The sequence below is a fragment of the Copadichromis virginalis genome, linkage group LG23, assembly GCF_057382275.1.
Source record: "Copadichromis virginalis isolate Kocher_CV1m ecotype Utaka linkage group LG23, C_Virginalis_male_GT1.1, whole genome shotgun sequence".
Classification (NCBI taxonomy): domain Eukaryota; kingdom Metazoa; phylum Chordata; class Actinopteri; order Cichliformes; family Cichlidae; genus Copadichromis; species Copadichromis virginalis.
The window spans coordinates 21,956,417-21,983,522 of record NC_140639.1 but is presented as its reverse complement, the minus strand read 5'-3'; the positions used below and the strand labels follow the sequence as shown (position 1 = coordinate 21,983,522).

General features: G+C 41.2%; 1 protein-coding gene across 1 annotated transcript in view; it reads left to right on the top strand.

The window, feature by feature from the left end:
- The window catches only part of LOC146680819 (uncharacterized), a 79,348-nt gene that overhangs the window by 34,209 nt on the left and 18,033 nt on the right, over positions 1–27,106 (top strand). Inside the window, exons 13-18 of the mRNA XM_085447704.1 lie at positions 6,541–6,945; positions 10,963–11,367; positions 17,903–18,334; positions 19,814–20,260; positions 23,341–23,811; positions 25,177–25,638. Of these exons, the coding sequence (XP_085303830.1) occupies positions 6,541–6,945; positions 10,963–11,367; positions 17,903–18,334; positions 19,814–20,260; positions 23,341–23,811; positions 25,177–25,638 (2,622 nt within the window). The remainder of the gene's footprint in view (positions 1–6,540; positions 6,946–10,962; positions 11,368–17,902; positions 18,335–19,813; positions 20,261–23,340; positions 23,812–25,176; positions 25,639–27,106) is intronic.

Genomic DNA, 27,106 nt, shown 5'->3' with positions numbered 1-27,106 from the left:
AGACTGACACCCACTATATATACACACACACACACAAGGTAATCGGGTAATCGCACACAGGAGGGAAGAACAGCTGATCTGAATACACATGATGACTGGAGGACACAAGCTGAACACAATGACAACAGACACAGACTTTCAGAACAAAACAGGAAATCTAGAACCCGAACCGGACACAAGGGGGGAGGACACAGAATAACTAGAACAGAGGGAAATAATCACAAAACACAAAACGCTGGGTCAACGACCCAGGACCATGACAGTTAAAGCGTATCATGTCGACCAATCAAAAAATTAAATGGCAACATGTGGCATTTGGTTATTTAGGAATAGGGGGGAAGTTTTAGGAGTTGACCGGCAAGGGCGAACGAGCGAAAGAAAGAGAGAGCGAGTTTTCACATGTGAGAGATTTGTGACATTTAGCGTGTTTGGAGTGTGTACTTGGTGTGTTGTCTTGTGTAGTTAGTGTGTAGTGTAGTCGTTGTTTTGTTTTGTGTGTCAGTTATACTGGTGAATGTCACAGTTGCTCCAAAAAAGCCACCAAAGGCAGACTGCAGTGTAAACGCTGTCTCCAGGTGGAAAACTGGAGAAGTGACACACCTCATGTTGTACCTGCAAAGTTTAGGCCTGTGGTGTGCTCCTCTGTCTTATAGTGGACAGACTATTTTTTGGAGTGGCACAAATAATTTGTTTGGGTTCTTATTTGATGCAGCACACCTGATTGTTCTGTAAATAGTTTTAAATGGTTATATAAAAAACGCCTCAGGCATTGGCTGCATTTTTAGGTAAATAGTACCATATAACTTTGTTTACAAAACTTGTGCATAATTTTTTAGAAATGTACAATTTAAATTTGCATTTCAAGTTATGAAACATGTTTGTGGTTTTTACAGTATGAAATATAACTTTTTCTACTCAGATTTTAAGCTTTTTTGTCTGAATTTAGATCAGTTATGCTATTATAGTGTGTCAAAATGAAAAAGACTCCAAATTCAGATATGTGAGGTTGAGCTGAACAGAATGATACCAAACAAGGCAAGATAAACAGTTTTTAAAGGTGAAATGCAGAGGTGAAATCAAAAGTAGTCAAAAACAGCCAATTATACCCTGGAAAATGATCAGTGTGGCTGCTTTACTAGTTGTAACAATGAAGTTTAACATCCAGGCATCCATGAAAACAGAATTTATGAAATTTAACGGAGTCAGAAATTATCAGGGAGCTAGCTCACTAATTTCCAACCTAACATACCACATTCTGACTGAGGGATTTCTGAAAAATTAAAACGTACAGCTCTGCTATCACTTCTGGCATAAATGAAGACAGGAAACTAAACAGCAGTGACGTTTGTAGGGTTACTGAAGTTGGGCTAGCTGGTACACTCAACAAAAATATAAACGCAACAGCTTTGTTACTGCTCCCATTCCCCATGGGATGGACGTAGAGACCTAAAATTCATTCCAGATACACAATATAACCATCCCTCCCAAACAGTGGTCACAAATCAGTCCAAATGTGTGGTAGTGGGCACATCTGCTATATTGAGATAATCCATCCCACCTCACAGGTGTGCCACATCAGGATGCTGATCTGACATCATGAGTAGTGCACAGGTGTACCTCAGACTGCCCACAACAAAAGGCCACCCTGGAATGTGCAGTTTTGTCTCACAGCAAAATGCCACAGATGCCACAAGCAATGAGGGAGCGTGCAATTGGCATGCTGACAGCAGGAATGTCAACCAGATCTGTCGCCCGTGCATTGAATGTTCATTTCTCAACCATAAGCCGTCTCCACAGGCGTTTCAGAGAATATGGCAGCACATCCAACCGGCCTCACAACCGCAGACCTCGTGTAACCACACCAGCCCAGGACCTCCACATCCAGCAGGTTCACCTCCAAGATCGTCTGAGACCAGCCACCCAGACAGCTGCTGGAACAATTGGTTTGCACAACCAAACAATTTCTGCACAAACTGTCAGAAACCGTCTCAGGGACGCTCAACTGCATGCCCGTCGTCCTCATCGGGGTCTTGACCTGACTCCAGCTCGTCGCCGTAACAGACTTGTGTGGGCAAATGCTCACATTCGATGGCGTCTGGCACGTTGGAGAGGTGTGCGCTTCACGGATGAATCATGGTTCACATTGTTCAGGGCAGATGGCAGCTGAGAATGTCCCAGTTCTTGCATGGCCAGCATACTCACCGGACATGTCACCCATTGAGCATGTTCGGGATGTGCTTGACCGGCGTATACGACAGCGTGTACCAGTTCCCACGAATATCCAACAACCTCGCACAGCCATTGAAGTGGAGTGGACCAACATTCCACAGGCCACAATTGACAATCTGATAGACTCCATGCGACGATGTGTTGCACTGCATGAGGCAAATGGTGGTCACACCAGATACTGACCGGTTCTGGGTCCCCAGACCCCCAATAGCGCAAAAAACTGCACATTCCAGGGTGACCTTTTGTTGTGGGCAGTCTGAGGTACACCTGTGCACTACTCATGATGTCAGATCAGCATCCTGATGTGGCACACCTGTGAGGTGGGATGGATTATCTCAATATAGCAGATGTGCCCACTACCACACATTTGGACTGATTTGTGACCACTGTTTGGGAGGGATGGTTATTTTGTGTATCTGGAATGAATTTTAGGTCTCTACGTCCATCCCATGGGGAATGGGAGCAGTAACAAAGGTGTTGCGTTTATATTTTTGTTGAGTGTATATAATGATGTGCTACGTGGTGGCTAGATACACAGCTATGTTAGCATAATATAACAACATTGAAGCTGGAGGATGAATGCTAACTTTTTTCCACTTGATAAAAGTTAACGCGAAGGTACCCAATGGTTAAGTTTCTTATGACAGAGAAGTAACAGAGTACTGCTTAAATCCCATTTTTAAAGGGGAAAAACTCCTTTAAAATGTGCACTCTTCAGCTTGGAGTCTCCAAGATCAACTGGCTTTCCTGCTGCAACAGTGTCCTACCAAAAAAAAAACAACAACCCCCCTTCAGGTTTCCTCTCCCCTTTATAGACAAGGGCTCCAATCCTTCCCAATCAACTGCTCCCTGTACTCAACTCCAAATAGCTGGCAGCTAGATTAGAGTAGTCCACTCCCACATGCGTGTGGCCCACACCTCACACAAGACACACGGGGTGTATCCCAATTCAGGGTCTGCAACCTTAAAGGCGACATTTTAAGGCCGATTACGTCACATCGACGCGACGAAGGCTGTCCCAATTCAAAGGCTGCTCCAAATGCGGCCCTCAAATGTGTCCTTCATTTCCTTGAATTTTAAGGATGTGGCGGTGTAGAATTCATGGCCCAACATATCCCAGACTTCATAGCGCAGCGGTGGGTGTGGGTAATTTTGCCCCCCAAAAAATGGCAGACGGCTGAAGCGGGGCGGCCAAAGAGTAAACTCTTAAAAGTAAGTACTGAATATGATGTCACTTATTTATGTGTGAATGTTTAATAATGAAGAACATTAAAACATTACTGTTGGCCACATGTCGGCAGTTATGTGACATTAGTGCTGTTTGTACTCTCAGCGTCAGCTTTGCTTTAAAGCCTTTACTTCAAAATATACACCGTTCAATAGTTGACCTTAATCTTACAGAGAATGTAATGATTTTGTGGATAATTAAAGTCAGTCATATATCCACAAACACAACAAGCTGAAAGTCAGTGATGCTGCTCGGTTTGCAGTCCTGAATATCACGGCACAACCAGGATTCACTGCACTGTTAATGTTAGCTATGTTTTATTGCTGCCTCTGTTCGGTGGTGTCGAGCCAAACGGACTTTAACGTGTGTTTGAACGAGCTGACGGTTCACTCGTTAAGCTGAAAGAAAGATGCTTTAATCACAGGAGTCACACATGTGTCCACTGTGTCATCTGGGAACTCTTCTTGTTTAGCACTCGTAATAACACAAACACTAAATCCTCCTTCTCTTGTGCTGTTTCGTAGCAGTGTAAACACCTGAGACTGTCACCTGTCTGTCTGTCCTGCACTCTCTCTCTGTTTCTTTCTCTCTGATTGTGTAACAAAAGTATGAACATGTGTTTATAAGTCACAGTTGTGTTTGAATCCTGCAGCTTATCACACATTTGATTTCCATGTGTGACAACTGCAAGTGTCCAGAGTGAGGACAGACTGAGGGACCCACTGCTGCACATCATCTGTGAGGCTTTGCACCCCTGATGATCCACCAGGACAAACTCAGCAGTGTGTGAGGAAGAGGAGGAGGAAGAGCCAGCAGCAGCTGACAGATGGAGAGAATAGACAGACTGTTCCCTGTTTGTGAAGGACTGCTAGAAAACTGTAACATAACTGTCTGTCCTGAATCAGTCTTATTAGGTAATGTTCAAATAATTGTATCATTGCAGTGTTTGCAGTGTGGGAGAAAGTACTCAGGGCCTTCAAGTTACACACTATGAAAGGCAGCAACAAGTTTAACATTCAGAAACCTAAAGTATGTATCAGCAGCAGAATGGACCTAAAAATAAATGTTTGTTTCAGTTCTATGAAGCTTTGAGTATTTTGGAATTGTTTGTAATTGTTTATATGCTTTATATATTCTGAGGTAAGTTGATCTATAGTGTTACATCATATTCTATAAGGATGTTAGGTGTTTGTATACTTTCTGCCCAGTTTGACCCATTTAGCAGAAGTCAGCGAGTTTAAGGCTCTGATATCTATTCTGTATGACTTAAAGCAGTTATGACATGGTCTGATTTTCTCACCCAATAAAGGAATATTTAATATATCAGTCTACTCTTCATTCTATCAGAAACAGTTTTCACAGCTCGTACATTTTCTTTTTACACATATGTGTAAGCACTGAGCCAAATTTAGTTATGCCAACATAATAAAAGAACAATATTTGTCTCTTATATATAATACATCTATATATATATCTTTGAGTGAAGATTTAAGGTGACAGGAAATATAAATAACTGCAACTTGAATCTTTACTGAAGCTCAGTATTGGGCACAGAGTTCAAGTTCACTGCTGTAATAACTATTATGGTTAATATAATAAAATGACTGTTCCGTTTCAGAAATGAAGCCCAACAATCATGTTTGCACAGTCCCGTGGTCTCAGCCTCAGATACTTATCAATCACACAATCATATAAAAACAAACAAACAAATGAACAAAAGATTTTCTCCTTCATTTCTGTCAAACAATGTTGTATGAAACGTTTCCAGCGGTTGGTATCACGGTTGATAGGCAACATGGGCAGCGTGACGGATGCTAGACCATCCCATTTCAGAAGCCTCGCGCTTCAGGCCTTAGCGGTCTTTGAGTACGCGGCCCTTGTGGACTGTTAAGGCTGCGTAGTTTAAGGCTGCAGACCCTGAATTGGGATGCAGCGACAGACCCCAAAGCATGTAAAAAAAAAAAAAAAAAAAAAAAAGTAGTGGCACTGGCAACCCAAATGTTTAGTGGAGGATTCTCTCCATTCTTTTCCACCGTGCTACACTCTGCAACACTAACTCATAAAGCTCATTGTATGACACCACTCTGCTGCAAACATTCTTTTTCCGTCCAGCAGAGCACATCATAAACAAAACTTCAATTCAATTCAATAAAACTTTATTGATCCTGAAGGTTGACCCGAAGGAAATTGGGTAAACTTGATATAGTTTTAACTCGATATAGTTTTAAAAAATATTAACTTAATTTTTTATTTTTTTAATCTTCCAGCAGCACTTCTAAAAGTAAATTGATCAAAATGTAATTAATTATTTACTCAGTAAATATTGGTAAGTGCAGTCCTGATCAAAAGTTTAAGACCACTTGAAAAATGGCAGAAAATAATTTTTTGCATGGTTGGATCTTAACAAGGCTCCAAGTAGACATGCAACAAGAATAAATGGGAGAGAGAAAACATTTTTTGACCATGCAATTTATTGAAAACAACGCTTAAAGTGTACAGGCTGTTTTACAGCCTTTGATTTCTGTTTGTCGGGGATACAGGTTTTTTTTGGAGGTGTGGTCTTAAACTTTTGATGTGAATATTAACTTTTGATAAATAATAGGGAATATTTCACAGAGCATCACAGACAAGTGTAAACAGCACAAACATAATGTTCATATTTAAGTGACAAAAGCTGTCACATGATAATGCAGGAAAGTGTCTCTGGGACGTTTAAGAGTTTTTTCTTTAGTTCATTTCTTTAGTTCATTCATCAAGTTCAACTTTCCTCTGGTTTGTAGTCATTTAGTTTCAGTATACAGGTCAGCGTCCAGTCAGGTTCAGTTCCAAAGAGCTCCTTAAGTAAAGTTCTAAGTTTTCTGACTTACAAAGAAATAAAACAGTCTGTAATTTTTTATCATAGTTTCATTTTACTAAAGAGACAGAAACAATAGCAACCAAACATCCAGATTAAACACACAGACATGATAAAGTGATTTGTGTGTCAATGAGTGGAATTAGCATTTCATCCATTAGTAGTGTGTGGTTGTTTTTATGCAGCTCAGATCAAATTATCACTGAATGTTTCCTTCTTATTGTTCCAGTGTTGATACTAATACATCAGATGAAGACACAACAAGGTTCTTTGGGGATCTGTTCTGTGCAGCAGCAGAGAGAGAACAGCAGACAGGAGAGAAGATACTGGAGCTGTTATCATCAGTGTGCAGATATAAAAATAGTCCTCTTAAACAGAAGTGGTGTGACTTCCTCATGGACCTGTACTCTTATGAGACTAAAACAGGCAGGAGTGCCCTTCACTTATTACAGTCAGTTTTCCAGTCAGCTCCTGCAGTCTGGTCCATAAACCTCTCAGAGAGAAAGACCTCCATCCTCCTGGAAGTGCTGAAACTCCAACCAGAGAAGAAACAAGTGGAGCTGACAGGCTGCTCACATGAAGAGAGTGAAGTACTGAGTTTCCTTCAGTGTCTGCCTTACATCTCACAGCTCAGGTAAATATGTTTTCCTTTAAAAACATATCTGCATTTGTAACACAGTATACTTCACTACTACAGAATGTAGAGTAAGTTAGGATCTTTGGGGTTATGTCCTCTAGGTACCAACTAAGGAGCGATTGATACACAGCTAAAAGAAAAGTTATAACAATAATTAAAACAACCCCATAAAGTGTTGGGTCGCAAATTTTGAAGCCAATATGATAACCTTATCCCACCAACGCTGTGGAGGACCAGCTTTTCAGATCTAAACAAAATCAAGTCACTCAAAAAGATCCTCTGGAAAAGAGTATAATTCTTAGAAGACAGAGTTTTATTAAACAGTGTCATTTGGGGTGGCTGTAGCTCAGGTGGTAGAGTAGGTCATCTACTGATTGGAGGGTTGGTGGTTCAATTTCTGGCTTCCCCTTGTCTGCATGCCAAATATCCTTGGGCAGGATACTAACCTCAAATTGCTCTCCGATGCATCCATCGGAGTATGAATGTGTGTGAATGTTAGCAAGGAAAGCACTTAGAAAAATGGGTGTGAATGGGTGTATAATAGTATATATGGGTGTTGTATAAAGCGCTTTGAGTGCTCAGAAGAGTAGAAAAGCGCTATATAAGAACCAGTCCATTTACCATATGAACAGCAAAAATGGTACAAATACAGCAAGGAAGCATAGTGAACGCCGCAGTGTAGAGCACAAACAGCAGAGACACACAAAATGACAGACAGGAAAAAAGCAGCCCCGGGCGTATCTGACCCTCCTTTATATAGGAGCAGTAACCCCTACTCCTGCTGTTGGGTAACTTTCCATTTCTTGTTTTTTTTAATCGGAACAAATTAACTTTAACCTAATAAGTATTTTCTCAACTCTACAAGCGTCAATATTATCTCAATTGTCAATGTAATATGTTTGCCAATACTCCCCAATCAGTTGTCAATTTGCACTTTTTTCTTCTTTAATCTCTGACACTTGTGTTACATAACTTTCTGACACTACTCTGTAACTTTTGGAGCGCTGTTCCCAGCATCCATCATTTTTAATTGGGTCCCTTTGACAGTTTTATGGGCAGGCAACAGAAGGACCCAAACGCAAAAAGTAAACTCCAAAAAACACAGCTTTATTGCTGGTGTGGTGAGACACAAATAACAATTCAAAACTAAACTGGGGAAACTAAATCATAAGGAGACACAGGGAAAATCACACACAGCTATGAGGGAGGACGCGACACTGAACACAGGAAGACTGAGGACTTAAATACACACATGAGGTGATCAGGAGAAGTGGCAACACACGGGGGGGACAGCTGAAACAAATGAACATAACGACATCACAGGGGAAGTGTAAAACTAAACAAAATAACACAGGAACACAGGACCCCTTTCAAAATAAAATAGGAACCATAATGAAACTCAGACATGACTACATGAACTTGACCACAAAAGACATGCAGACATGAAACACATAAAGGACAAGGGAGACTTAACAGGGGGCTGAAAACACAAGGTGAATCTAATAAACAAATGAATTTAGATAACTTTATGAACTTAAACAAACCATAAACATCAAAATAAACTAAAACTCAAAACGCTGGGTCAAAAGACCCATGATCGTGACACTATATAAGATAAGATAAGATAACCTTTATTAGTCCCACACGTGGGAAATTTGTTTTGTCACAGCAGGAAGTGGACAGTGCAAAAGTTATGAGGCAAAAATTAGAATACAATAAGAATAAATACAGTACACAGCTGTACAGAATAGAATAAAATAATATACTATATACAGTAGAATAAAATAGAATAAAAATATACAATAAGATAAAAATAGAATACGAATGCTATATACAACTGAGTAAAAATACAACGATGCCAGAAAGGATTATTGCACTTAGTGTTATTGCACATGTGTGGATGTGTGTGTTTGTTCAGTTAAAGTCTTTGTTGTGGAGTCTGACAGCAGTGGGGAGGAAAGACCTGCGAAATCTCTCCGTCCCACACCGTGGGTGCCGCAGTCTCCCACTGAAGGAGCTGCTCAGTGCTGTCACAGTCTGCTGCATGGGGTGGGAGACGTTGTCCAACAGGGATGACAGCTTAGCCGCCGTTCTCCTGTCACTCACCACCTCCACTGGGTCCAGAGGGCATCCTAGAACAGAGCTGGCCCTTCGGATCACCCTGTTCAGTCTCTTCCTGTCCCCAGCAGAGATGCTGCCGCCCCAGCAGACCACACCATAAAAGATAGCAGAAGCCACCACAGAGTCATAGAAGGTCTTCAGGAGTGGGCCCTCCACCCCAAACGACCTGAGTCTCCGCAGCAGGTACAACCTGCTCTGCCCTTTCCTGTAGAGGGCGTCTGAGTTATGAGTCCAGTCCAGTCTGTTGTTCAGATGAACACCAAGGTACCTGTAGCTGTCCACAGCCTCAATGTCCATACCTTGGATGTTCAGTGGTTGCAGTGGAGAATGCTTGTGCCTGCGGAAGTCTACCACCAGCTCCTTGGTTTTACTGGCGTTGATCTGGAGGTAGTTCAGCTGGCACCAGTCCACAAAGTCTTGAGTCAGTCCTCTGTACTCCTTGTCGTCCCCATCAGTGATGAGGCCGACTATTGCAGAGTCATCAGAGAACTTCTGCAGGAAGCACTGGGTGGAATTGTGGGAGAAGTCTGCAGTGTAGATGGTGAAGAGGAACGGAGCCAGAACCGTTCCCTGTGGGGCCCCCGTACTGCAGACGACCCTGTCCGACACACAGCCCTGAGTCCTCACATACTGTGGTCGGTCGGTGAGGTAGTCCAAAATCCAGGTAGTGAGGTGATGGTCCACTCCAGAGTTCTCCAGCTTGTCCTTCAGAACCGAGGGAAGAATAGTGTTGAAGGCACTGGAGAAATCAAAGAACATGATTCTCACAGTGCTTCCAGCGGTCTCCAGGTGAGCGAGGGAACAATGTAGGAGGTGAATGACGGCATCATCCGCTCCAATGCCAGGCTGGTAGGCAAACTGAAGTGGGTCCAGTGATGAGCTTGTTAGGCGCCGAAGCTGAGCCAGGACCAACCGCTCCAGGGTCTTCATCAGGTGGGATGTCAGAGCCACCGGCCTGTAGCTGTTGAGGTCCTTGGGGCGTGAAGTCTTTGGCACTGGTACAACACAGGAGGTTTTCCAGAGCTGTGGGACTCTTCCCAACCTCAGGCTCAGGTTGAAGAGGTGCTCCATCACCCCACACAGTTGGTCCGCGCAGGACCTGACGACCCTCGAGCTGATGCCATCTGGACCCGCTGCCTTCTTGCCATTAATCCTCCTCAGTTCCCTCCTAACCTGGGTGGCAGAAAATAATTTTTTGCATGGTTGGATCTTAACAAGGCTCCAAGTAGACATGCAACAAGAATAAATGGGAGAGAGAAAACATTTTTTGACCATGCAATTTATTGAAAACAACGCTTAAAGTGTACAGGCTGTTTTACAGCCTTTGATTTCTGTTTGTCGGGGATACAGGTTTTTTTTGGAGGTGTGGTCTTAAACTTTTGATGTGAATATTAACTTTTGATAAATAATAGGGAATATTTCACAGAGCATCACAGACAAGTGTAAACAGCACAAACATAATGTTCATATTTAAGTGACAAAAGCTGTCACATGATAATGCAGGAAAGTGTCTCTGGGACGTTTAAGAGTTTTTTCTTTAGTTCATTTCTTTAGTTCATTCATCAAGTTCAACTTTCCTCTGGTTTGTAGTCATTTAGTTTCAGTATACAGGTCAGCGTCCAGTCAGGTTCAGTTCCAAAGAGCTCCTTAAGTAAAGTTCTAAGTTTTCTGACTTACAAAGAAATAAAACAGTCTGTAATTTTTTATCATAGTTTCATTTTACTAAAGAGACAGAAACAATAGCAACCAAACATCCAGATTAAACACACAGACATGATAAAGTGATTTGTGTGTCAATGAGTGGAATTAGCATTTCATCCATTAGTAGTGTGTGGTTGTTTTTATTCAGCTCAGATCAAATTATCACTGAATGTTTCCTTCTTATTGTTCCAGTGTTGATACTAATACATCAGATGAAGACACAACAAGGTTCTTTGGGGATCTGTTCTGTGCAGCAGCAGAGAGAGAACAGCAGACAGGAGAGAAGATACTGGAGCTGTTATCATCAGTGTGCAGATATAAAAATAGTCCTCTTAAACAGAAGTGGTGTGACTTCCTCATGGACCTGTACTCTTATGAGACTAAAACAGGCAGGAGTGCCCTTCACTTATTACAGTCAGTTTTCCAGTCAGCTCCTGCAGTCTGGTCCATAAACCTCTCAGAGAGAAAGACCTCCATCCTCCTGGAAGTGCTGAAACTCCAACCAGAGAAGAAACAAGTGGAGCTGACAGGCTGCTCACATGAAGAGAGTGAAGTACTGAGTTTCCTTCAGTGTCTGCCTTACATCTCACAGCTCAGGTAAATATGTTTTCCTTTAAAAACATATCTGCATTTGTAACACAGTATACTTCACTACTACAGAATGTAGAGTAAGTTAGGATCTTTGGGGTTATGTCCTCTAGGTACCAACTAAGGAGCGATTGATACACAGCTAAAAGAAAAGTTATAACAATAATTAAAACAACCCCATAAAGTGTTGGGTCGCAAATTTTGAAGCCAATATGATAACCTTATCCCACCAACGCTGTGGAGGACCAGCTTTTCAGATCTAAACAAAATCAAGTCACTCAAAAAGATCCTCTGGAAAAGAGTATAATTCTTAGAAGACAGAGTTTTATTAAACAGTGTCATTTGGGGTGGCTGTAGCTCAGGTGGTAGAGTAGGTCATCTACTGATTGGAGGGTTGGTGGTTCAATTTCTGGCTTCCCCTTGTCTGCATGCCAAATATCCTTGGGCAGGATACTAACCTCAAATTGCTCTCCGATGCATCCATCGGAGTATGAATGTGTGTGAATGTTAGCAAGGAAAGCACTTAGAAAAATGGGTGTGAATGGGTGTATAATAGTATATATGGGTGTTGTATAAAGCGCTTTGAGTGCTCAGAAGAGTAGAAAAGCGCTATATAAGAACCAGTCCATTTACCATATGAACAGCAAAAATGGTACAAATACAGCAAGGAAGCATAGTGAACGCCGCAGTGTAGAGCACAAACAGCAGAGACACACAAAATGACAGACAGGAAAAAAGCAGCCCCGGGCGTATCTGACCCTCCTTTATATAGGAGCAGTAACCCCTACTCCTGCTGTTGGGTAACTTTCCATTTCTTGTTTTTTTTAATCGGAACAAATTAACTTTAACCTAATAAGTATTTTCTCAACTCTACAAGCGTCAATATTATCTCAATTGTCAATGTAATATGTTTGCCAATACTCCCCAATCAGTTGTCAATTTGCACTTTTTTCTTCTTTAATCTCTGACACTTGTGTTACATAACTTTCTGACACTACTCTGTAACTTTTGGAGCGCTGTTCCCAGCATCCATCATTTTTAATTGGGTCCCTTTGACAGTTTTATGGGCAGGCAACAGAAGGACCCAAACGCAAAAAGTAAACTCCAAAAAACACAGCTTTATTGCTGGTGTGGTGAGACACAAATAACAATTCAAAACTAAACTGGGGAAACTAAATCATAAGGAGACACAGGGAAAATCACACACAGCTATGAGGGAGGACGCGACACTGAACACAGGAAGACTGAGGACTTAAATACACACATGAGGTGATCAGGAGAAGTGGCAACACACGGGGGGGACAGCTGAAACAAATGAACATAACGACATCACAGGGGAAGTGTAAAACTAAACAAAATAACACAGGAACACAGGACCCCTTTCAAAATAAAATAGGAACCATAATGAAACTCAGACATGACTACATGAACTTGACCACAAAAGACATGCAGACATGAAACACATAAAGGACAAGGGAGACTTAACAGGGGGGCTGAAAACACAAGGTGAATCTAATAAACAAATGAATTTAGATAACTTTATGAACTTAAACAAACCATAAACATCAAAATAAACTAAAACTCAAAACGCTGGGTCAAAAGACCCATGATCGTGACACTATATAAGATAAGATAAGATAACCTTTATTAGTCCCACACGTGGGAAATTTGTTTTGTCACAGCAGGAAGTGGACAGTGCAAAAGTTATGAGGCAAAAATTAGAATACAATAAGAATAAATACAGTACACAGCTGTACAGAATAGAATAAAATAATATACTATATACAGTAGAATAAAATAGAATAAAAATATACAATAAGATAAAAATAGAATACGAATGCTATATACAACTGAGTAAAAATACAACGATGCCAGAAAGGATTATTGCACTTAGTGTTATTGCACATGTGTGGATGTGTGTGTTTGTTCAGTTAAAGTCTTTGTTGTGGAGTCTGACAGCAGTGGGGAGGAAAGACCTGCGAAATCTCTCCGTCCCACACCGTGGGTGCCGCAGTCTCCCACTGAAGGAGCTGCTCAGTGCTGTCACAGTCTGCTGCATGGGGTGGGAGACGTTGTCCAACAGGGATGACAGCTTAGCCGCCGTTCTCCTGTCACTCACCACCTCCACTGGGTCCAGAGGGCATCCTAGAACAGAGCTGGCCCTTCGGATCACCCTGTTCAGTCTCTTCCTGTCCCCAGCAGAGATGCTGCCGCCCCAGCAGACCACACCATAAAAGATAGCAGAAGCCACCACAGAGTCATAGAAGGTCTTCAGGAGTGGGCCCTCCACCCCAAACGACCTGAGTCTCCGCAGCAGGTACAACCTGCTCTGCCCTTTCCTGTAGAGGGCGTCTGAGTTATGAGTCCAGTCCAGTCTGTTGTTCAGATGAACACCAAGGTACCTGTAGCTGTCCACAGCCTCAATGTCCATACCTTGGATGTTCAGTGGTTGCAGTGGAGAATGCTTGTGCCTGCGGAAGTCTACCACCAGCTCCTTGGTTTTACTGGCGTTGATCTGGAGGTAGTTCAGCTGGCACCAGTCCACAAAGTCTTGAGTCAGTCCTCTGTACTCCTTGTCGTCCCCATCAGTGATGAGGCCGACTATTGCAGAGTCATCAGAGAACTTCTGCAGGAAGCACTGGGTGGAATTGTGGGAGAAGTCTGCAGTGTAGATGGTGAAGAGGAACGGAGCCAGAACCGTTCCCTGTGGGGCCCCCGTACTGCAGACGACCCTGTCCGACACACAGCCCTGAGTCCTCACATACTGTGGTCGGTCGGTGAGGTAGTCCAAAATCCAGGTAGTGAGGTGATGGTCCACTCCAGAGTTCTCCAGCTTGTCCTTCAGAACCGAGGGAAGAATAGTGTTGAAGGCACTGGAGAAATCAAAGAACATGATTCTCACAGTGCTTCCAGCGGTCTCCAGGTGAGCGAGGGAACGATGTAGGAGGTGAATGACGGCATCATCCGCTCCAATGCCAGGCTGGTAGGCAAACTGAAGTGGGTCCAGTGATGAGCTTGTTAGGCGCCGAAGCTGAGCCAGGACCAACCGCTCCAGGGTCTTCATCAGGTGGGATGTCAGAGCCACCGGCCTGTAGCTGTTGAGGTCCTTGGGGCGTGAAGTCTTTGGCACTGGTACAACACAGGAGGTTTTCCAGAGCTGTGGGACTCTTCCCAACCTCAGGCTCAGGTTGAAGAGGTGCTCCATCACCCCACACAGTTGGTCCGCGCAGGACCTGACGACCCTCGAGCTGATGCCATCTGGGCCCGCTGCCTTCTTGCCATTAATCCTCCTCAGTTCCCTCCTAACCTGGGTGGTTGAGAGAGACAGGCTGGAGCCTTGTGTTGAGTGTGTATTGGATGCTGTTGTTGGGGGTGGGGAGGAGTGAGCAGGGTGAATAGAGGAGGTGTGAAGTGTCTGAGGTGTCAGAGGTGGAACAGCAGCAGTGGGGGTGGGTGAGTCTGCAGCCGATGTTGTAGACTGCCTCATGGTTGAATCAAATCTGTTGAAGAAATGATTCAGTTCATTTGCCCACCTCACATCCCTCCCAGGCAGAGAGTTCTGCTGTTTGTGGCCTGAGATGGTTCTGAGGCCTCTCCAGACTTCACCAACGTTGTTTTGCTGAAGCTGGTTCTCCATCTTCTGCCTGTAGCTCTCCTTCCCATTCCTTATCAGTCCCCTCAACTCTCTCTGCACCCTTTTCAACTCCTCTTTGTCTTTGGATTTGAAGGCCCTCCTCTTCTGCTTGAGGACAGCTTTAATTTCTGGGGTAATCCAAGGTTTGTTGTTGGAGAAACACCGTACAGTCCTGGTAGGTACGGTGTTATCCACACAGAAATTAATATAGTCAGTAATGCATGTAGTAAGGCTGTCGATGTCCTCTCCATGGTCGTCACAGATCACCTCCCACACAGTCGACTCAAAACAGTCCTTAAGAGCCTCCTCGCTCTCCTCTGACCATCTCTGCACTGTGCGGGTGGCTGGTGGCACCCTGCGCACTAAGGGCTCATACACAGGGACAAGGTGCACCAGGTTGTGGTCAGATTTGCCCAGTGGAGGGAGAGGTGATGAACTGTATATGGGTTAAGGATGGGTGGTTCACCACGTTCTGGCAGCACAGACAGGCGGAGAGGCTCTCAGGTGCATCTTAGCAGGGCCAAGTTTATTTAACCCTATGTTTGGACTTGTTGGCCATAACACAGTCAAAGGTTACCTGTTGATCCTAATGACTACGTTTAAGACAGTATTGATCACATATGCTCATACAACAAGTGGCACAAACTTCATTAATATAATTAGAGTTAATATTTGATATTAGGAACCTCCAGAAAAAACATTTGGAATAACAAACCTTATGAAAGACTTAAAATACCTTCACTCGGCTGAACATGCTCAGTTTAAAGAAACTAAAAACTAATACAGGGATGGCCAACTCCAGGCCTCGAGAGCCGGCGTCCTGCAGGTTTTGTCCTTGTCTTTGATCCAACACAGCTGATTCAAATGGCTAAATTAACTCCTCAACATGTCTTGAATTTCTCCAGAGGCTGGTAATGAACTAATTATTTGATTCGGGTCTGTTGACCCAGGGTGATATCTAAAACCTGTAGGATACTGGCTCTCAAAGCCTGGAGTTGGACACCCATGAACTAATATGCTGAAACTAAAGCTGGCCAGAGCTGGCTACAAGCCAGTGGCCCTTCTATCTTTCCTTGGTTTGAGCAGTGAACAGACCAAAGCAACTAAAAGCAAAATTATAGAATTATCATCGGTAATTTGTGATCAGCCGTTCTCCATAGATGAGGACCGAGGCTTCAGAAAACTGATAATGTAACTCAACCCAAAATACACTTTACTGAGTAGGTGTTACTTTTTATGTAACACCTACTCATGTTACCAAAGTTGTTAAATCTCATTTCATGACACACTCAACTGCCACAAGCTGATCACAAAGCAGCAATTGCTACATTAATGTTAAGTTATCAACAAAGTGAAAATGCGTATCTGATCTTTTTTTCTTATATAAATCTGCTGCAGCTGCTTTTGTTTGTTCAGGTAAAATATGTCCAGGAAAGCTGAGAGTAATCCTACAGCAACTCATTTTCAGTGAATTATTATTTGGACTTGTTTCCAGCAGCAGAGCAATTTCTCATGAGGATGAGAGAAGATCCTGTAACTCAGTGCATTTGGGAAACATTGTAAAGTTCAATAATTAATTTTATTATGAAACCAAAATTCTTCATCAATGAAAAGTAGAAATGTGTTTGTACTTGCTCTCAGTGACTGTTCTTAAAAAGAAAATAAATCAGAATCAGCAAAACATCAAATTGGCAAGTCAAACTTAAACATCTTGATGCATGCTCAGTCATCCAGATAAGTAAAGAAAAGTTGTTTCTGTTCATCTCGACGTAGCGTTTTCAGTGGGAGAAGTGTTTCGTCACTCATCAAAGTGACTTCTTCAATTTCAGCTGACTGCAGTTTTCCCCAGTCTTATAAACAGTACATTTACATAATGACTGAAAGTAGTTGCACTGAAGGAACAATGGGCTGGGAGGTCAGTTCCTTGATCATTAATAGAAATGTTATTTGTCATATACGCAGTACAAGATATAATGAACACGTAGTTAAATGCTTGTGTCCGATCTGCAGACGTAGTCGCGCCATTCAAGGGCTTGGGTTTAGCATGGGGGGGTGTAAAGGTGTGTAGCCTTACCGCTACACTATCCAGCTGCCTAATATGCAAATTCTCATGACCATTGATAACAAACCACTGATCAAAGCCCACTGATCAATGGCCATGAGTACCATTCACAGAGAGTTGGGGAATGGCTGCAATAACACCATTGAAAGATTGTGAAACATGTACCCTTAGGCCCCCTCCTCGATTGTTAAGTGCCAGGATTGCCAGGATTTATACATCAGGAAAACCAAACAACCTTTGGCAAAGCGGATGGTACAACACAGAAGAGCTACCTCGTCAGGCCAGGACTCTGCAGTCTATTTACACCTACAGGCCGGTGGACACTCTTTCAATGATGAGGATGTACACATGTGTACACATGTGAAAAGGTAAAGACCATCTGTGAATCGAGGAGGGGGCCTAAGGGTACATCTTTCACCATCTTACAATGCTGTGTTTGCAACCATTCCCACATAGCCATTGATCAGTGGTTGTTGATGAATGGTCATGCAGTCCCTGCAGTCAGCTGAGACTGAAGAAGTCACTTGGATGAGTGAGGAAACGTTTCTTCCACTGAAAACACTACGTCCAGATGAACAGAATCAACTTTTGGGGGTCAGACTTAAACAATTAGAAATCTAAGACTGTCCATTAAAAAGTTAAATCAGCACATCTCTAGTTCTCACTAGAACCAGTAATGTGATGGTTTTGTGGTCCTTTTTTTCTCTACCACTTTTTACTCTGTCTTCAAAGATCAAACATAATTCCTTGCATGATATAATAACAGTTACTTATAACAGAGTGGTTGTAAATGATAATAGTCATCTATGTTTCTGATGTTATGGCAAAATGTTCAATTCTTGTTTTAGTTTCTCCTCTTCATTTTTACGCTCCACTGAAACCAATTTAATGCTGGGAAAAGCAGAGAGAGAACAGCAGCCAGGAGAGAAGATACTGGAGCTGTTATCATCAGTGTGCAGATATGGAATATTCCCTTTTAATCACACAGATGATGACTACGAAGAGATGGAGTATCAGATTCATTTCCTGCTGGATCTGTACTCTCATGTGAAGGACTGTGAGACTAAAACAGGCTTGAGTGTCCTTCCATCCTTACAGTCAGTTTTTCAGTCAGCTCCTGCAGTCTGGTCCATAAACCTCTCAGAGAGAAAGACCTCCATCCTCCTGGAAGTGCTGAAACTCCAACCAGAGAAGAAACAAGTGAAGCTGACAGGCTGCTCACATGAAGAGAGTGAAGTGAGGAGTTTCCTGCTGTGTCTGCCTTCTATCTCACAGCTCAGGTAAATGAATTCTACTTCATACAATTCACACTGCGTCAGAACAGATAACATCTTAAACAAAGAAAGTTACAACAGTTTTTTTCATCATTTTCATTGTTGCGCTGCTGCGGTAAATCAACTCAAACAGTACAAAAAAAATTTAATTCCAGAAGGTTTACTGTTATTGTATGATTTAAAATTAATATTCTTGTCTTTGAGTTTGTTTAGTTTTTAGATATTGTGATTTTTGTTTTTTTCACACATCAGGTAATTTTTCAGTTATATTTGTACTCTGTCTAATTTCAGAAGGAAACATTGTTCTCTGTACACTACTGTGTTTGTTTTATTATTTTTAGTTCTGTGCTCCCCTGAAGGCTGATATCTTAAACATGTGTGATCACTTCATAAAAATTAAGGCTTGTTATCAATTCATCATGTTCATATAAAAAAGTAATTTGTTAGTTTCCAGATGCTCACATTGATTAATATATTTTCAAAGTTTAAAATCAGTTGTGTTTCAGTGAGTCGTTAGCAGCTGATCCAAGTTAATGAAAGTCACTGTGTGACTGAACAAATGAATCACAGAAGAGTGTGGAGAACACAGATGTTATTATTTGGCTATTTGTCCGAAAGAGTCTGAAAATATGTCATAATCTTCTCCCTGTATGAAAATGATGACATCATGTGATTACTAGAAAAACTGTAGCTTAGTAACAACAACACAGTCATGTTGAAACATCTTCATGAAAGATCAAATTAATACTAAATACTAGTTTTGAAAAACTGTAAATCAACACTGCTGTTGGGTTTTTGAATAGCATGTCAGATTTAAGTTCATAAAAAAGAAAACAGCTGTTACTATATGTGAACTATTTATATCTTTAAATTTTTTCAGTAACATATTTCTATGTTATAAAAATATATTTCACAGTTTATTTGATCAGAAATTGTAAATTAAATTGGTGTGTCACAGTGCAATGTATCAAATCATGTTACTATAATCATTGTATCATGTTTGTATGGGTCCTGTTTGCTAGCAAATATTAATACTTCTTAGAAGTACTGACAAACTGAAGGACAAAACTGGTATTGCTTTGTAGAATATCTCACCAGCTTCAAGTAAAAAAATTAAACAAATTGTTACTATACAGATGAACTAGCATCCGTTTCAGTTTACTCTAATAACACATGAAGATGTGTAGAATAATTATGATTTCCACATGTGTGATCTGAGCAGCAGGTGAAGCTGCTGTTGTACAAGATATGAAGTGTAGATGTTGTTGTTCCACTCTGTGTTTCTATGTTGTTCATATTTAGTGTTTTACTCTCTAAAGTCAGACAGCAAATAAATGACAGTTACAGTTCAGTACGCAGTGATTTCACACACAGGATTAGTGTTTGTGTTGTGAGTCAGTAAGATGGAGTCCATCAATTGTGTGTGGTTGTTTTTATGCAGCTCACATCAAATCATCACTAAATGTTTCCTTCTTATTGTTCCAGTGTTGATGAGGAGACATTAGATGAAGACACAATGAGGTTCTTTGGGAATCTGTTCTGTGCAGCAGCAGAGAGAGAACAGCAGACAGGAGAGAAGATACTGGAGCTGTTATCATCAGTGTGCCGATTTGATACATTCCCTTTTGTTGGCTATGATGATGGTGATGATGATTTGGAGGAATATCGGTGTGATCTCCTCCTGGATCTGTGCTCTGATGTGAAGGATTATGAGACTAAAACAGGCTTGAGTGTCCTTCCATCATTACAGTCAGTTTTCCAGTCAGCTCCTGCAGTCTGGTTCATAAAGCTCTCAGAGAGAAAGACCTCCATCCTCCTGGAAGTGCTGAAACTCCAACCAGAGAAGAAACACGTGGAGCTGACAGGCTGCTCACATGAAGAGAGTGAAGTGAGGAGTTTCCTGCAGTGTCTGCCTTACATCTCACAGCTCAGGTAAATAAAATGTTCTTCACATGATTAAATCGACACAAGATGAGATGCTTACTGAAATCAACAGTGAAAATATTTTCCGTTCTATGATTTTTAATGTAATATTTCTCTGCTATCAGTTTTATAGTGCCACATTAGTTTTATCCACATTGATCCTTAATTTCACATTAATGTTGTAAATTGACTAAAGATCAGGGTTCAATGTTTTCTTCTTCTTACTGACTTGTTGTTAACACTCACTTGAGTTTTTAGTCCCGTGAACATTCAAATGAAAGAGCTGAGCTGTTTTTGAAGCTTCACTGTCTGACTTACTAAATCAATCAGATTCCACTTTGAAACATGTGACAGTCTTCTGTCTGTGTGACAATAATGAAATGATGTTTAATAAGAATCAAACAGTAACAATAACACAGCCATGTTAAAAGGACAAGAACATGTCACATCAACTTTAAGATAAAACAGGATCAAGCGTCTGTTGCTGCACAGAGGGCTGAACAATGAAGCAGGTTCATCATAACCAGGCTTTCTTTGTGTTCGCTGGCTTGATGAAACCTAAAGCTGCAGTCAGAGAAAACAGCTGTCACAATGTGGGCTCAAAACTTTGTGTTCACTCAGCTTCAGTCTCTGTCCACACTCACATAAAAGGAGGAGTTTGATTTGTCTCTTCTTCCACACCAAATGGACCAATCGAATGCCACCTTCATCAGTCAGAAACATGATCACATGAATGGATGATAAAGATCTATGAAGTGAATGAATGAATGAATATATGTGTTTGAGCGCTCTGTGCTGCAGTTTATTTGTAAGCTGACAGCTGCACATTAGAGCTGTGAGACTTTAACCTTGATCCATTTAAAGATTAAAGGTTACTCGCTGCATTCAGGTCTGACACACAATCTGATGAAGGAGACGAGGAAACCTCTTTAGTTTGTCACCACATCAAAGTGAAGTTCATATTATTGGTGGGATCTTCTCTGTGATAAATGGACTAAACAGCAGATTAGGCTCCACATCTGTTTCACACTGCATCAGCAGCTGCATACATGTAAACTTGTGTGACCATGTGACACACAGACTGTGCTGCTATAACTTTACAGCTGGGCTTCATTCAGTGCTGTTAGTCAGACTGATACAGATCAACAGGTTGTATATATAACACGTACTGATTCAGCAGAGACTCTACATCACACTCAGAGCAGACTGGAAATAACAGAATCAGAGAAAATGTGGCACTTACAGCTGATTTTAATCTGAAACTCTGAACATAACCTGATCTAAACCAGGCTGTGTGTTCAGCATCTGTTACCATGGTGATATAGCCAGGTACAAAGAGAGCTGCTTTGGTGAAACTAAACACTCTGACAGGAGGCTCAACATGATCCACTTTGTGTTTAAGACTCTTCTTCAGCTGCAGAAAATATTAATGTAATATAATTTTGCAAACTTTCAAAAGTAAATGAATCAAAATTTAAATTAATTAATTTCTCAGCAAATGTTAGTAAATATGTGATTTCCACGTGTGTGATGTGAGCAGCAGGTGAAGCTGCTGTTGTACAAGATATGAAGTGTAGATGTTGTTGTTCCACTCTGTGTTTCTATGTTGTTGATATTTAGTGTTTTACTCTCTAAAGTCAGACAGCAAATAAATGACAGTTACAGTTCAGTACGCAGTGATTTCACACACAGGATTAGTGTTTGTGTTGTGAGTCAGGAACAGTCTAAAAAAATGTTCAGCTGCTCTGATGGCTTTAAATGGACTTTGATTATATACAGTAGAGCAGGGCGATATAACCAAAAATATTTATGACGATATACATTTGAAAATTTGCGATAAAGATATAACTGACGATATAATTGACACTAGACAAAATATTTTACAACTCCACAACTTTATTAGTGCAAAAAAACCCCAAAAAAACAAACGTCAATGTATTTTCACTTAAACAAGCAGCTGTTTTTTATGTGCATTAAAGTTATATAAAAATGTGACAGTGCAAATTCCTTGCTGACAGTTTAACCAAAAGGCATTTCCAGTGGAAATTGGCCGACATATCCTCAGCATAACCATGTAGAATATCCACAAAACTTAAAAAGAGGTTATACACACACAATACTGTAATACTATGTTGAAGCACAGTACGTATCACTCCGCGAGGCTCCTGCCTACAATAGCCGTAATGCTCCGACAATCCATCAAGCGGTGCGGGTTCATAGCTTAGCAAAGTCATAGTAAAACATCTGACAGATTTTCGAGCGCCGTGTACGACATAAAATTGTTTCGAGGTCAGTAAACACAACCAGAATTCATACATAAGGCACACGGGATTTTAAGGGGCACTGTCGATTTTCAGAAAAATCAAAGGATTGATTTTAAGTGCGCCTTATTTTCCAAAAACATGGTAATAACGACGGCCCGCTACCATGCTCTACCAAAAATTGTGCTTTGTTGTGTATCTGACGGACGAAAGCTAAACCAGTTCCACACCACTGAAGTTGCAGCATTTTTACAAACCAATTCTGGTTCATCTGTTTCATTCAACGATCCACTTTCGCCCTTCTCATTCTCCGTCGCTGAAATGCTTTTTCCCCATGTGCGTATGAAAACAAAGGCACTGAGCATGCGTGTTTTACCCATATTCTATCGCGATATTTAATTTTCTTATCGTTGCCCAACATTACACCGGCATTACTGTGAACGGTATGATACAGCCCAGCTCTAATATACAGGACACACATGGACAACTCTCAGAATACTCTGAAATACATGAATTAATACAACACTATCACAGCTGTTCTCACACAGAGTGTTCTACCTTTTTACAGCGCGGGAAATAATTATTTGATCCTCTGCTCAATTTATAAGTTTGCTGAATTACAAAGTAATAAACAGTCTCTGATTTTTATCATAGTTTCATTTTACTGAAGACAGAAAATCAACAAAGATCCAGATTAAACACACAAACATTACAAAGTGATTTGTGTGTCACTGAGTGAAACAAGGGTTTGATCCATCAGTAGTGTGTAGTTGTTTTTATGCAGCTCACATCAAATCATCACTAAATGTTTCCTTCTTATTGTTCCAGTGTTGATACAAAGACATCAGATGAAGACAGAACAAAGTTCTTTGTGAATCTGTTCTGTGCAGCAGCAGAGAGAGAACAGCAGACAGGAGAGAAGATACTGGAGCTGTTATCATCAGTGTGCAAACATGGAACTTTCCCTTTCATTGTTGATGATGATGATGATGATGATGATGATGATGATGATGATGATGATGATGACGCATATCAGTCTGCCTTCCTCTTGGATCTGTGCTCCCATGTGAAGGACTATGAGACTAAAACAGGCTTGAGTGTCCTTCCATCATTACAGTCAGTTTTCCAGTCAGCTCCTGCAGTCTGGTCCATAAACCTCTCAGAGAGAAAGACCTCCATCCTCCTGGAAGTGCTGAAACTCCAACCAGAGAAGAAACAAGTGGAGCTGACAGGCTGCTCACATGAAGAGAGTGAAGTGAGGAGTTTCCTGCAGTGTCTGCCTTATATCTCACAGCTCAGGTAAATGAAATCTTCTTCACACGAGTCAAATATCTGTAAGAAAAGATGTGCTGTGAAAAGAAGTGATGGAAATATTTGAAGGTCCATAAATGGTAAAGTGTTGATTTTGTCTTGTGCTATTTGTTTTTCATCAGCATCATATTTGTGACTTTATCTACATGGATCATATTGTAAATGTATTCAGACTCTGTCATATTTCAGAGGGAAACGTGCTCAGTACACCACTGTGTTTCACTGACTTGTTCAGCTGTGTGTTGCTATGAAGTTTCATATTTTCTATAAATCTCAGATGAAACAGGATCTGAAATAAGAAGTTTCTCATCAGAAAGGTTGAATTTGATTTAGATTTGATAGGTGAAGAAATGAATTGATTTCATGTTAAATTCAATAAGCTGATGTAAGTTGTGTGAATGAAGGTGAGCATGTGACTGAGCTCATGCAGCAGAGAGGAGAGTGTTGGAGTGCACACACGTGTTTGATGGAAACTTGCATGTTTGACCTGCAGCAGAATCATGAAATGATGTGAAGAAGAAGAAGAACGTAGCTCAGTGCTGACAAGTCAGTCCTGTTTAAAGCTGCTCTTAAAACAACAACAACGTGACATCAAATGTTTAAAGTCAAAGTTCAAACTGTTTGTGGCTTTTTGAAAATGAGCAGCTTCAAAATCAAAGCAGCTGTGAACCATCTCTATGCTGCAGTGATGCAGTCAGAAACATCCTTTACACCTGAATCAATCATCGCCATGGAAACAACATGAAAGCAAACTCAATGAGTCCTTCAGTGAGTAACTCAGTAAATGAATGAGTTACATGAAGCTGCACTTTATCTCCTGACTTTGTTGAACTTTACTGTGCATGATGATGATGATGGTAGCAGCTCTATAGTGAGCAGCAGATGAAGATTTCAGACAGCGGAGAGTCTTCATCACTTTGTGTGTCCACCTGCAGATGTAGCAGATGTGTTAGAGCAGCGGTCCCCAACCTTTTTTGCGCCACGGACCGGTTTATGCCCTACAATATTTTCATGGACCGGCCTTTAAGGTGTCGCGGATAAATACAACAAAATAAAACTAGTACCGGTACCGAAAAAAAGAAAATTTATTCATAACACACATGAAAAGACCAAGGAAAACCGAGTAAACGATAAAAACGATAACAAAATAACGCTGAAAACCGACAAAAACCCTGAAAACTATACATTTCACACCTGAGCCTCAACTCTCGCGGCCCGGTACCAAACGACTCACGGACCGGTACCGGTCCGAGGCCCGGGGGTTGGGGACCGCTGTGTTAGAGCAGGATGAGTGTTTGTTTTTATCCAGCTCACATCAAATCATCACTAAATGTTTCCTTCTTATTGTTCCAGTGTTGATTTTGAGGATCGTGATGAAGAAATCAGGTTCTTTGTGAATCTGTTCTGTGCAGCAGCAGAGAGAGAACAGCAGACAGGAGAGAAGATATTGGAGATGTTATCATCAGTGTGCACATATCAAACATTCCCGTATAGTGACAGAGACATGGATGATGATGATAATGATGATGATGATTATATGAAGAAAAATCAGTCTAATTTCCTTTTGAATCTTTACTCACATTTGAAGGAATGTGTGACTAAAACAGGCTTGAGTGTCCTTCCATCATTACAGTCAGTTTTCCAGTCAGCTCCTGCAGTCTGGTCCATAAACCTCTCAGAGAGAAAGACCTCCATCCTCCTGGAAGTGCTGAAACTCCAACCAGAGAAGAAACAAGTGGAGCTGACAGGCTGCTCACATGAAGAGAGTGAAGTGAGGAGTTTCCTGCAGTGTCTGCCTTCTATCTCACAGCTCAGGTAAATAAAATGTTCTTCACATTATTAAATCGACACAAGATGAGATGCTTACTGAAATCAACAGTGAAAATATTTTCCGTTCTATGATTTTTAATGTAATATTTCTCTGCTATCAGTTTTATAGTGCCACATTAGTTTTATCCACATTGATCCTTCATTTCACACAAATGTTGTAAATTGACTAAAGATCAGGGTTCAATGTTTTCTTCTTCTTACTGACTTGTTGTTAACACTCACTTGAGTTTTTAGTCCCGTGAACATTCAAATGAAAGAGCTGAGCTGTTTTTGAAGCTTCACTGTCTGACTTACTAAATCAATCAGTTTCCACTTTGAAACATGTGACAGTCTTCTGTCTGTGTGACAATAATGAAATGATGTTTAATAAGAATCAAACAGTAACAATAACACAGCCATGTTAAAAGGACAAGAACATGTCACATCAACTTTAAGATAAAACAGGATCAAGCGTCTGTTGCTGCACAGAGGGCTGAACAATGAAGCAGGTTCATCATAACCAGGCTTTCTTTGTGTTCGCTGGCTTGATGAAACCTAAAGCTGCAGTCAGAGAAAACAGCTGTCACAATGTGGGCTCAAAACTTTGTGTTCACTCAGCTTCAGTCTCTGTCCACACTCACATAAAAGGAGGAGTTTGATTTGTCTCTTCTTCCACACCAAATGGACCAATCGAATGCCACCTTCATCAGTCAGAAACATGATCACATGAATGGATGATAAAGATCTATGAAGTGAATGAATGAATGAATATATGTGTTTGAGCGCTCTGTGCTGCTTTTTATTTGTAAGCTGACAGCTGCACATTAGAGCTGTGAGACTTTAACCTTGATCCATTTAAAGATTAAAGGTTACTCGCTGCATTCAGGTCTGACACACAATCTGATGAAGGAGACGAGGAAACCTCTTTAGTTTGTCACCACATCAAAGTGAAGTTCATATTATTGGTGGGATCTTCTCTGTGATAAATGGACTAAACAGCAGATTAGGCTCCACATCTGTTTCACACTGCATCAGCAGCTGCATACATGTAAACTTGTGTGACCATGTGACACACAGACTGTGCTGCTGTAACTTTACAGCTGGGCTTCATTCAGTGCTGTTAGTCAGACTGATACAGATCAACAGGTTGTATATATAACACGTACTGATTCAGCAGAGACTCTACATCACACTCAGAGCAGACTGGAAATAACAGAATCAGAGAAAATGTGGCACTTACAGCTGATTTTAATCTGAAACTCTGAACATAACCTGATCTAAACCAGGCTGTGTGTTCAGCATCTGTTACCATGGTGATATAGCCAGGTACAAAGAGAGCTGCTTTGGTGAAACTAAACACTCTGACAGGAGGCTCAACATGATCCACTTTGTGTTTAAGACTCTTCTTCAGCTGCAGAAAATATTAATGTAATATAATTTTGCAAACTTTCAAAAGTAAATGAATCAAAATTTA